This window comes from Ranitomeya imitator, chromosome 2 (assembly GCF_032444005.1).
Source record: "Ranitomeya imitator isolate aRanImi1 chromosome 2, aRanImi1.pri, whole genome shotgun sequence".
Taxonomy (NCBI): domain Eukaryota; kingdom Metazoa; phylum Chordata; class Amphibia; order Anura; family Dendrobatidae; genus Ranitomeya; species Ranitomeya imitator.
This window is the reverse complement of record NC_091283.1, coordinates 299326908-299342101: the sequence shown is the minus strand read 5'-3', so window position 1 is coordinate 299342101 and position 15194 is coordinate 299326908. Positions and strand designations below refer to the sequence as shown.

The 15194-nt window shown below is 43.3% G+C and overlaps 1 protein-coding gene across 1 annotated transcript in view; it reads left to right on the top strand.

The window, feature by feature from the left end:
* LOC138663339 (zinc finger protein 585A-like) overlaps positions 1–14243 on the top strand; it is an 83295-nt gene extending 69052 nt beyond the window's left edge. Inside the window, exon 9 of the mRNA XM_069749516.1 lies at positions 13069–14243. Coding sequence (XP_069605617.1) covers positions 13069–14118 — 1050 coding nt within the window. The 3' untranslated portion in view covers positions 14119–14243. The remainder of the gene's footprint in view (positions 1–13068) is intronic.
* Positions 14244–15194: the final 951 nt, after the last annotated feature.

Sequence of the window (15194 nt, the reverse complement as noted above, 5' to 3'; positions counted from 1 at the left end):
GAAAACCAGGCACTGCTCATCATCTGCCCAATACAATCCCAACAGCGGAGCGTCATGCTATGGGGGTGTTTTTCAGTTGCAGGGACAGGATGACTGCCATTGAAAGAAACATGAATGCGGCAAAGTATAGAGATATCTTGGATGAAAACCTCTTCCAGGGTTCTCTGGACCTCAGACGTGGCTGAAGGTCCACCTTCCAACAAGACAATGACCCTAAGCACACAGCTAAAATAACAAAGGAGTGGCTTCAGAACAACTCTTTGACCATTCTTGACTGGCCCAGCCAAAGCCCTGACCTAAACCCCAATTGAGCATCTCTGGAGAGACCTGAAAATAGCTGTCCACCAATGCTCACCATCCAACCTGACGGAACTGGAAGGATCTGCAAGGAAGAATGGCAGAGGATCCCCAAATTCAGGTGTGAAAAACTTGTTGCATCATTCCCAAGAAGACTCATGGCTGCACTAGCTCAAAAAGGTGCTTCTACTCAATACTGAGCAAAGGTTCTGAATACTTATGACCATGTGATATTTCAGTTTTTCTTTTTAATACATTTTCAAAAATTTCTGCATTTCTGTTTTTTTTTTTCAGCCAACATGCATGCAGAGTGTACATTAATGAGAAAAAAACTACTTTTTTTTTTAATTTACCAGATGGCTGTAATGAAACAAAGAGTGAAAAATTTAAAGGATTCTGAATACTTTCCGTACCCACTGTATATCCTTATACATGGCTATTAGATCTCCCCTCAGTCTTTCTTTTTTCTAGACTAAGTAATCCTAATTTTGATAATCTCCTTTGTACTCGCTCTAGTTCCATTATATCCTTCCTGACCATCGGTGCCCAAAACTGGACACAGTACTCATGTCTAACCAGGGATTTGTACAGAGGCAGTATAATGCTCTCATCATGTGTATCAGACGTCTTTTAATACACCCCATGATCCTGTTTGTCTTGGCAGCCGCTGCCTGGCACTGGCTGCTCCAGGTAATTTTATCATTAACTAGGATCCCCAAGTCCCTCTCCATGTCAGATTTACCTAGTGGTTTCCCGTTCAGTGTGTAATGGTGATATTGATTCCTTCTTCCCATGTGTATAACCTTACATTTATCATTGTTAAACCGCATCTGCCACCTCTCGGCCCAAGTTTCCAACTTATCCAGATCCATCTGTAGCAGAATACTATCTTTTGTATTGACTGCTTTACATAGTTTTGTATCATCCACAAATAATGATATTTTACTGTGTAAACCTTCTACCAGATCGTTAATAAATATGTTGAAGAGAATAGGTCCCAACATCAACCCATGCGGTACCCCACTGGTCACAGCGACCCAGTTAGAGAATATACCATTTATAACCACTCTCTGCTTTCTATCACTAAGACTATCTATCACTTACTATCATTTCCCATTGACAATTCGCAGCATTTTTCACAGAAAATCCGCAGCAAATCCACAAACCTTTTTACACCTGCGTTTTTGCTGCCGATTTGACTGACTCAATGGAAGTCAATGGGTGCAGAAAAGCTGCAGATCCGCAAAAAAAATTGACATGCTGCGGAAAATAAAAGGCTGCAAATAAGGATGGAAATTTCTGGATCATGTGCACAACACTTCAGGAATGTAATTGATTAACATTGCTTAAGTAATCCATTTAGTTTTTGGAGCATTTCAGCACGGAAAAAAACGCTTCCGAAACGCTACAAATCTGCATCGTGTGCACATACCCTAGTAAATAGTTATCCTGTGATATAAAATATTGTCCCTTACGATAGTTTAGATTGCCAAGAGCCACAGAACCTCAGACTCTAATTACCAAATTAGGTTTCACCATTAGTTACTCAATTTTTTTTATACCTAAGAAGGCTATTCAGCTTGATTATTTCAGTAGATGTGTTATTGTCTATAGTAAAAGTTTTGCCCATCACTCTTTAACTACTTTAACCCCTCTACATCTGGACTTGCACAGAGACCTATTGGTTGCACCATGCTGTTACTTGCTTTTCTGTAGTGTAAGATAGTAAGAAGAATAGTATGGTAGTCAGGTCACGACCATGAAGTCAGAGAAAATACAAAAAATCAAAAGACACAAGAATAGTCAGTAAAAGGGCCGGGATCATAACAGGAAACAAATACACCGTGTACCAAATTATTACGCAAATTATATTTTTCTCGGATTTTCCTAAATGGTCGGTGCAAATGACAGTCTGTCTAAGAAAAGTCATCACTCTTGTGATTATACATCAAATTTTATTGAAGAAACCTCCCAATGATAACAGTAAAATCTCCAAAATGAATAAAAACTCAAAATGCACTGTTCCAAATTATTAGGCACAGTAGAATTTCTAAGCATTTGATATGTTTTAAAGAACTGAAAATTCTCATTTGTGGAATTTGCAGCATTAGGAGGTCACATTCACTGAACAAAAAAGCTATTTAACTCCATAACATCCTAACAGGTCAAGTTACATGTTAACATAGGACCCCTTCTTTGACATGACCTTCACAATTCTTGCATCCATTGAACTTGTGAGTTTTTGGAGAGTTTCTGTTTGTATTTCTTTGCATGAAGTCAGAATAGCCTCCCAGAGCTGCTGTTTTGATTTGAACTGCCTCCCACCTTCATAGATCTTTTGCTTGATGATACTCCAAAGGTTCTCTATAGGGCTGAGGTCAGGGGAAGATGTTGGCCGCACCATAAGTTTATCTCCTTTTATGCCCATAGCAGCCAATGACTCAGAGGTATTCTTTGCAGCATGAGATGGTGCATTGTCATACATGAAGATGATTTTGCTCCTGAAGGCACGTTTCTGCGTCTTATACCATGGAAGAAAGTTGTCAGTCAGAAACTTTATATACTTTGCAGAGGTCATTTTCACACCTTCAGGAACCTTAAAGGGCCCTACCAGCTGTATCCCCATGATTCCGGCCCAAAACATGACTCCTCCACTTCTTTGCTGACGTCACAGCCTTGTTGGGACATGGTAGCCATCCACCAACCATCCACTACTCCATCCATCTGGACCATCCAGGATTGCTCGACACTCATCAGTAAACAAGACTGTTTGAAAATTAGTCTTCATGTATGTCTGGGCCCACTGCAACCGTTTCTGCTTGTGAACACTAGGGGTGGCCGAATCGTAGGTTTATGCACCACAGCAAGCCTTTGAAGGATCCTACACCTTGAGGTTTGAGGGACTCCAGAAGCACCAGCAGCTTCAAATATCTGTTTGCTGCTTTGTAATGGTATTTTGGCAGCTGCTCTCTTAAGGTACCGTCACACTAAAAGACGCTGCAGCGATACCGACAACGATGTCGATCGCTGCAGCGTCGCTGGAGAGCTATCACACAGACAGCTCTCCAGTGACCAACGATGCCGGTAACCAGGGTAAACATCGCGCTTAGTAACCCGATGTTTACCCTGGTTACCGTTGTAAATGTAAAAAAACAAACACTACATACTTACATTCCCGGTGTCTGGTCATATCCCTCGCCTTCAGCTTCCAGCACTGACTGAGCACCGGCCGTAAAGTACAGCGGTGACGTCACCGCTGTGCTCTGCTTTACGGCTGGCCGGCGCTCACCAGTCAGTGCGGGAAGCTGAAGGCGAGGGACATGACCAGACACCGGGAATGTAAGTATGTAGTGTTTGTTTTTTTACATTTACAACGGTAACCAGGGTAAACATCGGGTTACTAAGCACGGCCCTGCGCTTAGTAACCCGATGTTTACCCTGGTTACCAGTGACGACATCGCTGAATCGGCGTCACACACGCCAATTCAGCGATGTCAGCGGGAGATCCAGCGACAAAATAAAGTGCTGGACTTTCCCCAGCGACCAACGATCTCCCAGCAGGGGCCTGATAGTTGGTCGCTGTCACACATAACGATTTAGTTAACGATATCGTTGCTACGTCACAAAAAGCAACGATATCGTTAACGATATCGTTATGTGTGAAGGTACCTTTAATCCAATGAATTTGTCTGGCAGAAACCTTCCTCATTATACCTTTATCTGCATGAACTGTGTGCTCTGTTTCAGTCACAAATCTCTTCACAGTATGATGATCACTCTTAAGTTTTCGTGAAATATCTAATGTTTTCATACCTTGTCCAAGGCATTGCACTATTTGATGCTTTTCGGCAGCAGAGAGATCCTTTTTCTTTCCCATGTTATTTGAAAACTGTGGCCTGCTTAATAATGTCATCATTTTTAAGTAGTTTTCCTTTAATTAGTCACCTGGTGTATTGCCAAGTTTTTATCACTAAGGTTCGGATACGGCTTTAAAGAAGGCTACTACTTGCGATATAACGCAATTTTATTTCAAAGTACAAAATTAATGATTGTGTACACCTTTGTATATTTTAAGATACAAAGTACATACAGTATAAGGATTAAATTCATATAATGATTAAGAACATATACTCACATCATCCGTCACCAAGGAGCTTTTAAACATCTGTCTGGAAAATCAGAGAGGCAACACCAAGACAGAGAACCCCTGGAAAATTCCCAACGCTGCACGGGCGTCCCCACTTATGCAGGTATCACAACACTGTAAGTACAGGTACACCAGTTTATGCTTCTGTCTTAGTCATGTTTCTCTGGCCTTATATAGTGATTTGCACCATGTTTCATTTGGTTTCACCCTGCCCTTCAAGTGGCCAGCTTTCAAGATAGGATGAGACCAAGATATCAGTCATACATCAGACAATGGGCCATAAACCCATATACATAAAAGCCCACAAGGGTTAGATAAACCCACCACAGACAGAGGTTAAATAAACCTTGTTTTACAATAACAAACAGAAAAATAGAACTGTTTGTAAGCTGAAAGGTCTTCAGACAATAAATAAGCAGCTCTCAAGATTGTGTCACAATGAGCATTGTCTGTCTGTAAATGTATGACAAGAAATGCTGCTCTGTAATGGTCTGAATGCATTCAGTATATTTTAAGGCTACGTTCACATTAGCGTTTCCCGATGCAGCGTCGGGAAACGCTGCGGCGACGCATGCGTCATGCGCCCCTATATTTAACGTGGGGGGCGCATGGACATGCGTTGTGCTGCATTTTGCGACGCATGCGTTTTTTTGGCCGCAAGCGTGGGGCGCAGAAAACGCAGCAAGTTGCTTTTTTTTTGCGTCCCAATTTTGGCAAAAAAGGACGCATGCGTCGCCAAACGCAGCGTTTTAGCATGCGTTTTGTTGCGTTTTTGTTTGCTTTGTGCGGTGCGTCGCCGACGCAGCCCCGCACAACGCAAATGTGAACGTAGCCTAAAATGGACTCAAAATAGCCATTTTTATATTCACATTACACCTGGAAAACTAATTATCACATGTGTTTAAGATTAATTTCAGTGATCCATTGAGCCCTGAGACATAATACAATCCATGAAAAATAAAACAATGAAATCTTTATGACACTTAAATCCAATTTGCATAACAATTTGGAACACGGTGTAAACAAGTCAGAAGCTGAACACAGAGGACTGAACCAGAGGAGAACAAGGCTGTATCTGGCAGTTTCCAGCAATATGTTTCGGGCTTTAGTAGTTAGTTTGGTACTTTCCAATTGGGTGAAGCAGGGAAAAGATTACTTCAGCTGAATAAAACACACTCATAGTGCCAGAACGGATGGTACTACATGTCCCAGGTACCCTAACCTTAGTGGCTGGACAGAACCGGTGGCACTCATAACTTCTGGTTCTGATATCTCCTCCATTACCAGCGCCGCCTGCAGAATGAATAAGGCAGTGCCTGTTGACAGAAACAGACATCTTAATAGCAGGTTCCAGAGGAGATAGGACACACTATTTGCTCTAAAATGACAAAATGTCAGAAAGCCAGAGTAGTAAAAATCCTCCAAAAGTGACTACATTTTGGACAGTGTAACCCTCAATGATTTGGTCTATAGGAGTAGTAACTATTTTGGGTCCACAGACCATTCCAGGTGATTAGCACTCAATGGATGTTGGAGAGTAAAAATTGCAAATATGCAATTTTATTACTCAGCACGTAGTGCCCAGATTGTGCTTCAGGACACACACCATAAATTAAGTGGGTTCTTGTCACTGCAGCAATACCAAATACATAGATGCTAAATATGGTTTGTGTCCACTGCAAGGCTCAGAAGTGAGGGGGAAATTTGCCCTTGGGAGAGCGGATATTGCTGGATTGGTTTATAGAAGCAATGTTGCTTTTCAAGAGCCTTTGAGCCACTAAATAATGTGGAAATCTTTTTTTTTTTTTCATTGATAAGTGATGGACCTGAGTGGGGACTTGTTTTTTGTAAGATGAGTGGAACTTATTTTGGTACGTTTTTCACCTACATAACATTTTGGTGGCTTTTTATTCCATATTTGACAACAGCAGGAAAGTGTTTGGCACCACTGCGTCACCTTACCTCAAAGAGATGAAGTGAGGTTACCTACACTAAATCATGAACGCCAGATAGCCTCCAAAAACACTGCTGTAGGTGCTCAATCCATATGGGAAAAAAAGCATGCAGGGAATCCACAATAAACAAAGAAAATAATAGATTGCATTCACCAATGCGGTTATTTCTTGCTGTATTAGATGCTGGGCGGTTGACGCACGGGAGACATGTGCAAGGTACGGACTACTTGGTGCGTGCTGTTGTGAATTCTGTTGTCGGGCTCCCTCCTGTGGTCATGAATGGTACTTCGGCTGGTTCTGTCCATGGACTTCCTCTGGTGGGTGTTTCTGAGTTTCCTTCCACAGCTGACGAGGTTAATTCGTTAGCTGGCTTCTCTATTTAACTCCACTTAGATCTTTGCACCATGCCACCTGTCAATGTTCCAGTATTGGTCTAGTTCACTCCTGGATCGTTCTTGTGACCTGTCTTCCCAGCAAAAGCTAAGTTCCAGCTTGTATTTCTTTGGTTTGCTATTTTTCTGTCCAGCTTGCTATTTCTATTGTTGTCTTGCTTGCTGGAAGTTCTGGGACGCAGAGGGAGCGCCTCCGCACCGTGAGTCGGTGCGGAGGGTCTTTTTGCGCCCTCTGCGTGGTCTTTTTGTAGGTTTTTGTGCTGACCGCAAAGCTACCTTTCCTATCCTCAGTCTGTTCAGTAAGTCGGGCCTCACTTTGCTAAATCTATTTCATCTCTGTGTTTGTATTTTCATCTTTACTCACAGTCATTATATGTGGGGGGCTGCCTTTTCCTTTGGGGAATTTCTCTGAGGCAAGGTAGGCTTTATTTTTCTATCTTTAGGGCTAGGTAGTTTCTTAGGCTGTGCCGAGTTGCATAGGGAGCGTTAGGCGCAATCCACGGCTATTTCTAGTGTGTTTGATAGGATTAGGGATTGCGGTCAGCAGAGTTTCCACATCCCAGAGCTCATCCTTTATTATCAGTAACTATCAGGTCATCCCGTGTGCTCTTAACCACCAGGTCCATTATTGTCCTGACCACCAGGTCATAACAGTACAGGTGGCCCAAAGTACTAATGCATCTCAATAGAGGGATAAGAGAAGTTCTGAGACCATTTTTTTTTCTTTGCAGTGTTTTTTGTCTCTCTTTTCCCCTTTACCTCTGGGTGGTTCAGGACACAGGTGTAAACATGGACATTCAAGGTCTGTCCTCTTGGATGGATAATCTCACTACAAGGGTACAAAACATTCAAGATTTTGTGGTTCAGAATCCGATGTCAGAGCCTAGGATTCCAATTCCTGATTTGTTTTTTGGTGATAGATCTAAGTTCTTGAATTTCAAAAATAATTGTAAATTGTTTCTTGCCTTGAAACCTTGCTCCTCAGGTGACCCTGTTCAACAAGTAAAGATCATTATTTCTTTGTTACGTGGTGACCCTCAAGACTGGGCATTTTCCCTTGTGCCAGGAGATCCGGCATTGCGTGATGTTGATGCGTTTTTCCTGGCGCTTGGATTGCTTTATGACGAACCTAATTCAGTGGATCAGTCAGAGAAAATCTTGCTGGCTCTGTCAGGGTCAGGATGAAGCGGAGATATATTGTCAGAAGTTTAGAAAGTGGTCTGTGCTCACTCAGTGGAATGAGTGTGCCCTGGCAGCAATCTTCAGAAAGGGTCTCTCTGAAGCCCTTAAGGATGTTATGGTGGGATTTCCCATGCCTGCTGGTCTGAATGAGTCTATGTCCTTGGCCATTCAGATTGATCGACGCTTGCGTGAGCGTAAAGCTGTGCACCATTTGGCGGTACTATCTGACCATGGGCCTGAGCCTATGCAATGTGATAGGACTTTGACCAGAGCTGAACGGCAAGAACACAGACGTCGGAATGGGCTATGTTTTTACTGTGGTGATTCCACTCATGCTATCTCCGATTGTCCTAAGCACACTAAGCGGTTCGCTAGGTCTGCCACCATTGGTACGGTACAGTCTAAATTTCTATTGTCCGTTACTCTGATTTGCTCTTTGTCATCCTATTCTGTTATGGCATTTGTGGATTCAGGCGCTGCCCTGAATTTGATGGACTTGGAGTATGCTAGGCGCTGTGGTTTTTTCTCGGAACCCTTGCAGTATCCTTTTCCATTGAGAGGAATTGATGCTACGCCTTTGGCCAAGAATAAGCCTCAGTACTGGACCCAATTGACCATGTGCATGGCTCCTGCACATCAGGAGGATATCCGCTTTCTGGTGTTGCATAATCTGCATGATGTGGTCGTTTTGGGGTTGCCATGGCTACAGGTTCATAATCCAGTATTGGACTGGAAATCTATGTCTGTGTCCAGCTGGGGTTGCCAGGGGGTACATGGTGATGTTCCATTTTTGTCTATTTCGTCTTCCACTCCTTCTGAAGTTCCAGAGTTTTTGTCGAATTACCGGGATGTATTTGATGAGCCCAAAGCCAGTGCACTACCTCCTCATAGGGATTGTGATTGTGCAATTAATTTGATTCCTGGTAGTAAGTTTCCTAAGGGCCGATTGTTCAATTTATCTGTGTCAGAACACGCCGCTATGCGGAGTTATATAAAGGAATCCTTGGAGAAAGGCCATATTCGCCCGTCGTCATCACCGTTAGGAGCAGGGTTCTTTTTTGTGGCCAAGAAGGATGGTTCTTTGAGACCTTGTATTGATTACCGCCTTCTTAATAAAATTACAGTCACATTTCAGTATCCTTTGCCGTTCCTTCCTGATTTGTTTGCTCGTATTAAAGGGGCTAGTTGGTTCACCAAGATAGATCTTCGTGGTGCGTATAATCTTGTGCATATTAAACAAGGCGATGAATGGAAAACAGCATTTAATACGCCCAAGGGCCATTTTGAGTACCTGGTTATGCCATTCGGCCTTTCTAATGCTCCATCAGTATTTCAGTCCTTTAAATCTTCGGAGAGTACCTGGATAAATTCCTGATTGTGTATTTGGATGATATTTTGGTCTTTTCGGATGATTGGGAGTCTCATGTGAAGCAGGTCAGAATGGTGTTCCAGGTCCTTCGTGCGAATTCCTTGTTTGTGAAGGGGTCAAAGTGTCTCTTTGGAGTTCAGAAGGTTTCATTTTTGGGGTTCATTTTTTTCCCCTTCTACTATCGAGATGGACCCTGTTAAAGTCCAGGCCATTTACGATTGGACTCAGCCGACATCTGTGAAGAGCCTGCAAAAGTTCCTGGGCTTTGCTAATTTTTATCGGCGCTTCATCGCTAATTTTTCTACTGTTGCTAAACCGTTGACTGATTTGACCAAGAAGGGTGCTGATGTGGTCAATTGGTCTTCTGCAGCTGTAGAGGCTTTTCAGGAGTTGAAGCGTCGTTTTTCTTCTGCCCCTGTGTTGTGCCAGCCAGATGTTTCGCTCCCGTTTCAGGTTGAGGTTGATGCTTCTGAGATTGGAGCAGGGGCTGTTTTGTCGCAAAGAAGTTCTGATGGCTCGGTGATGAAGTCATGTGCTTTCTTTTCTAGAAAGTTTTCGCCTGCTGAGCGTAATTATGATGTTGGTAATCGTGAGTTGTTGGCCATGAAGTGGGCATTCGAGGAGTGGCGTCATTGGCTTGAAGGAGCCAAGCATCGTGTAGTGGTCTTGACAGATCACAAGAATTTGACTTATCTTGAGTCTGCCAAACGGTTGAAACCGAGACAGGCTCGATGGTCATTATTTTTCTCCCGTTTTGATTTTGTGGTTTCGTACCTTCCGGGCTCTAAGAATGTGAAGGCTGATGCCCTGTCAAGGAGTTTTGTGCCTGACTCTCCGGGTGTTCCTGAGCCGGCGGGTATTCTCAAAGAGGGGGTAATTTTGTCTGCCATCTCCCCTGATTTGCGGCGGGTGCTGCAAAAATTTCAGGCTGATAGACCTGACCGTTGCCCAGCGGAGAAACTGTTTGTCCCTGATAGATGGACTAGTAGAGTTATCTCTGAGATTCATTGTTCAGTGTTAGCTGGGCATCCTGGAATCTTTGGTACCAGAGATTTGGTGGTTAGATCCTTTTGGTGGCCGTCTTTGTCACGGGATGTGCGTTCCTTTGTGCAGTCCTGTGGGACTTGTGCTCGGGCTAAGCCCTGCTGTTCTCGTGCCAGTGGGTTGCTTTTGCCCTTGCCGGTCCCGAAGAGGCCCTGGACGCATATTTCTATGGATTTTATTTCGGATCTCCCTGTCTCTCAAATGATGTCGGTCATTTGGGTGGTTTGTGATCGCTTTTCTAAGATGGTCCATTTGGTACCTTTGTCTAAATTGCCTTCCTCCTCTGATTTGGTGCCATTATTTTTCCAGCATGTGGTTCGTTTACATGGCATTCCGGAGAACATCGTTTCGGACAGAGGTTCCCAGTTTGTTTCGAGGTTTTGGCGATCCTTTTGTGCTAGGATGGGCATTGATTTGTCTTTTTCCTCGGCTTTCCATCCTCAGACAAATGGCCAAACCGAACGAACTAATCAAACTTTGGAAACATATCTGAGATGCTTTGTTTCTGCTGATCAGGATGATTGGGTGTCCTTTTTGCCGTTGGCTGAGTTCGCCCTTAATAATCGGGCCAGCTCGGCTACTTTGGTTTCGCCGTTTTTCTGCAATTCTGGTTTCCATCCTCGTTTCTCTTCAGGGCAGGTTGAGTCTTCGGACTGTCCTGGTGTAGATACTGTGGTGGATAGGTTGCAGCAGATTTGGACTCATGTGGTGGACAATTTGACATTGTCCCAGGAGAAGGCTCAACGTTTCGCTAACCGCCGACGCTGTGTGGGTCCCCGACTTCGTGTTGGGGATTTGGTTTGGTTGTCATCTCGTTATGTTCCTATGAAGATTTCCTCTCCTGAGTTTAAGCCTCGTTTCATTGGTCCGTATAAGATTTCTGAGGTTATCAATCCTGTGTCATTTCGTTTGGCCCTTCCTGCTTCTTTTGCCATCCATAATGTGTTCCATAGGTCGTTATTGCGGAGATACGTGGCGCCTGTGGTTCCATCCGTTGATCCTCCTGCCCCGGTGTTGGTTGAGGGGGAGTTGGAGTATGTGGTGGACAAGATTTTGGATTCTCGTGGTTCGAGACGGAAACTCCAGTACCTGGCCAAGTGGAAGGGTTATGGTCAGGAAGATAATTCCTGGGTTTTTGCCTCTGATGTTCATGCTGCCGATCTGGTTCGTGCCTTTCATTTGGCTCATCCTGGTCGGCCTGGGGGCTCTGGTGAGGGTTCGGTGACCCCTCCTCAAGGGGGGGGTACTGTTGTGAATTCTGTTGTCGGGCTCCCTCCTGTGCTCATGAACGGTACTTCGGCTGGTTCTGTCCATGGACTTCCTCTGGTGGGTGTTTCTGAGTTTCCTTCCACAGCTGACGAGGTTAATTCGTTAGCTGGCTTCTCTATTTAACTCCACCTAGATCTTTGCTCCATGCCACCTGTCAATGTTCCAGTATTGGTCTAGTTCACTCCTGGATCGTTCTTGTGACCTGTCTTCCCAGCAGAAGCTAAGTTCCAGCTTGTATTTCTTTGGTTTGCTATTTTTCTGTCCAGCTTGCTATTTCTATTGTTGTCTTGCTTGCTGGAAGTTCTGGGACGCAGAGGGAGCGCCTCCGCACCGTGAGTCGGTGCGGAGGGTCTTTTTGCGCCCTCTGCGTGGTCTTTTTGTAGGTTTTTGTGCTGACCGCAAAGTAACCTTTCCTATCCTCGGTCTGTTCAGTAAGTCGGGCCTCACTTTGCTAAATCTATTTCATCTCTGTGTTTGTATTTTCATCTTTACTCACAGTCATTATATGTGGGGGGCTGCCTTTTCCTTTGGGGAATTTCTCTGAGGCAAGGTAGGCTTTATTTTTCTATCTTCAGGGCTAGCTAGTTTCTTAGGCTGTGCCGAGTTGCATAGGGAGCGTTAGGCGCAATCCACGGCTATTTCTAGTGTGTTTGATAGGATTAGGGATTGCGGTCAGCAGAGTTTCCTCGTCCTTTATTATTAGTAACTATCAGGTCATCCCGTGTGCTCTTAACCACCAGGTCCATTATTGTCCTGACCACCAGGTCATAACAGCGTGCCATCCATTATTTTCTTCGTTTATTGTGTATTCCATATTTGTGAGTCAGAATGAACAAACAGTTGAACACCATGCTTCTTTTGTTCATGCTGTTTTCTATTAGACTGTGAACTGTCATTGTCTTGGTGAATAATTCAACATTTTTTACAGAACTTGCCATTTTTCCTGACAGTTTAAGTAGAAATATTAAAAAAATATAAAATTTGAGGATATCTTATTCTAAGATAATTGTTTTTTTCTTGATAGATGACTGTACCAAGAAATCAGAGGGACAGCGGACATCTTCAATTTTTAAAACAGATGATCTTGAGATCCAACAGGATACAATTAGAGTGAATGCCATTCTTCCAGATATACCATCATTCCTTCAAAGCAAAGATCTGTCATCTGATCCTTTGAAACAGGTCTTGTCTTCGGATTCATTACCAACTACTAAAGCAAATCCTAGTCGCAAAATAAACATTAAAAAACAAATTACTTATAAATCAAAGAATCCATTATCATGTTCAGAATACGGAAATAGTTTTCCCCTCGAAAAGACTTTTCTTAAACATAAAAAAATTCACACAGCAGAGAATAGATTTTCTTGTTCCAAGTGTGGGAAATGTTTTAACTGGATATCAGTTTTTGTTAAGCACCAGAGAACTCACACAGGGGAGAAGCCTTTTTCCTGTTCAGAATGTGGGAAATGTTTCAACCTGAAATCAGATTTGGTTAGGCACCAGAGAATTCACACAGGGGAGAAGCCATTTTCATGTTCAGAATGTGGGAAATATTTTACACAGAAATCAGATTTGGTTAGGCACCAGAGAACTCACACAGGGGATAAGCCTTTTTCCTGTTCAGAATGTGGGAAATGTTTCAACCAGAAATCAGATTTGGTTAGGCACCAGAAAACGCACACAGAGGAGAAGCCTTTTTCCTGTTCCGAATGTGGGAAATGTTTTAACCAAAAAGAGAATCTTGTTACACACAAAAGAACTCACACAGGAGAGAAGCCATTTTCCTGTTCAGAATGTGGAAAATGTTTTATCCAGAAATCAGATTTGGTTACGCACCAGAGAACCCACTCAGGGGAGAAGCCGTTTTCCTGTTCAGAATGTGGAAAATGTTTTATCCAGAAATCAGATTTGGTTAGGCACCAGAGAACCCACACAGGGGAGAAACCTTTTTCCTGTTCAGAATGTGGGAAATGTTTTAACCAGAAATTCGAATTGGTTAAGCACCAGAGAAGTCACACAGGAGAGAAGCCTTTTTCCTGTTCAGAATGTGGGAAATGTTTTTCAAATAAATCAAATCTTATCACACATCAGAGAAATCACACAGGGGACAAGCCTTTTTCATGTTCAGAATGTGGGAAATATTTTAACCAGAAATCAGATTTGGTTAAGCACCAGAGAATTCACACAGGAGAGAAGCCTTTTTCCTGTTCAGAATGTGGGAAATGTTTTACAAATAAATCAAATCTTATCACACATCAAAGAACTCACACAGGGGACAAGCATTTTTCATGTTCAGAATGTGGGAAATATTTTAACCAGAAATCAAATTTGGTTAAGCACCAGAGAACTCACACTGGAGAGAAGCCTTTTTCCTGTTCAGAATGTGGGAAATGTTTTACCAAAAAAGCGCATCTTGATCACCACCAGAGAACTCACCCAGAGAAGGCTTTTTCAGGTCGTTAATGTGGGAAATGTTTTAAATGGAATTCAACTCTTGAAAAACATCAGAGAAGTCGAGCAGGGTAGAAGCCTTTTCTCTATCGCCTCTCATTGGGGGACACAGGAACCTTGGGTGTATGCTGCTGCCACTAGGAGGCTGACACTATGCAAATAAAAAAGTTAGCTCCTCCTCTGCAGTGTACACCCCACCGACAGGAAGTAGGATATTCAGTTTAGCTTGGTGTCAGTAGGAGGTGGACACGGGTCTTTCATTAGACCCTTATCTACCTCAATGTGCGTCGTTTCTTTTCAGGTTTCCGGAGGGATACAGGGTGAACAGTCACACCTGTAGTCCCACAATACGGACTATGAGTATGGCGTGTACTGCCACCCCGTATCCTCATAAATCCCTCAGCAGGACCATTATCCTAGCACACAAGCGTACTCAGAAGTAACATACATAGTAACATAGTTAGTAAGGCCGAAAAAAGACATTTGTCCATCCAGTTCAGCCTATATTCCATCATAATAAATACCCAGATCTACGTCCTTCTACAGAACCTAATAATTGTATGATACAATATTGTTCTGCTCCAGGAAGACATCCAGGCCTCTCTTGAACCCCTCGACTGAGTTCGCCATCACCACCTCCTCAGGCAAGCAATTCCAGATTCTCACTGCCCTAACAGTAAAGAATCCTCTTCTATGTTGGTGGAAAAACCTTCTCTCCTCCAGACGCAAAGAATGCCCCCTTGTGCCCGTCACCTTCCTTGGTATAAACAGATCCTCAGCGAGATATTTGTATTGTCCCCTTATATACTTATACATGGTTATTAGATCGCCCCTCAGTCGTCTTTTTTCTAGACTAAATAATCCTAATTTCGCTAATCTATCTGGGTATTGTAGTTCTCCCATCCCCTTTATTAATTTTGTTGCCCTCCTTTGTACTCTCTCTAGTTCCATTATATCCTTCCTGAGCACCGGTGCCCAAAACTGGACACAGTACTCCATGTGCGGTCTAACTAGGGATTTGTACAGAGGCAGTATAATGCTCTCATCATGTGTATCCAGACCTCTTTTAATGCACCCCATGATCCTGT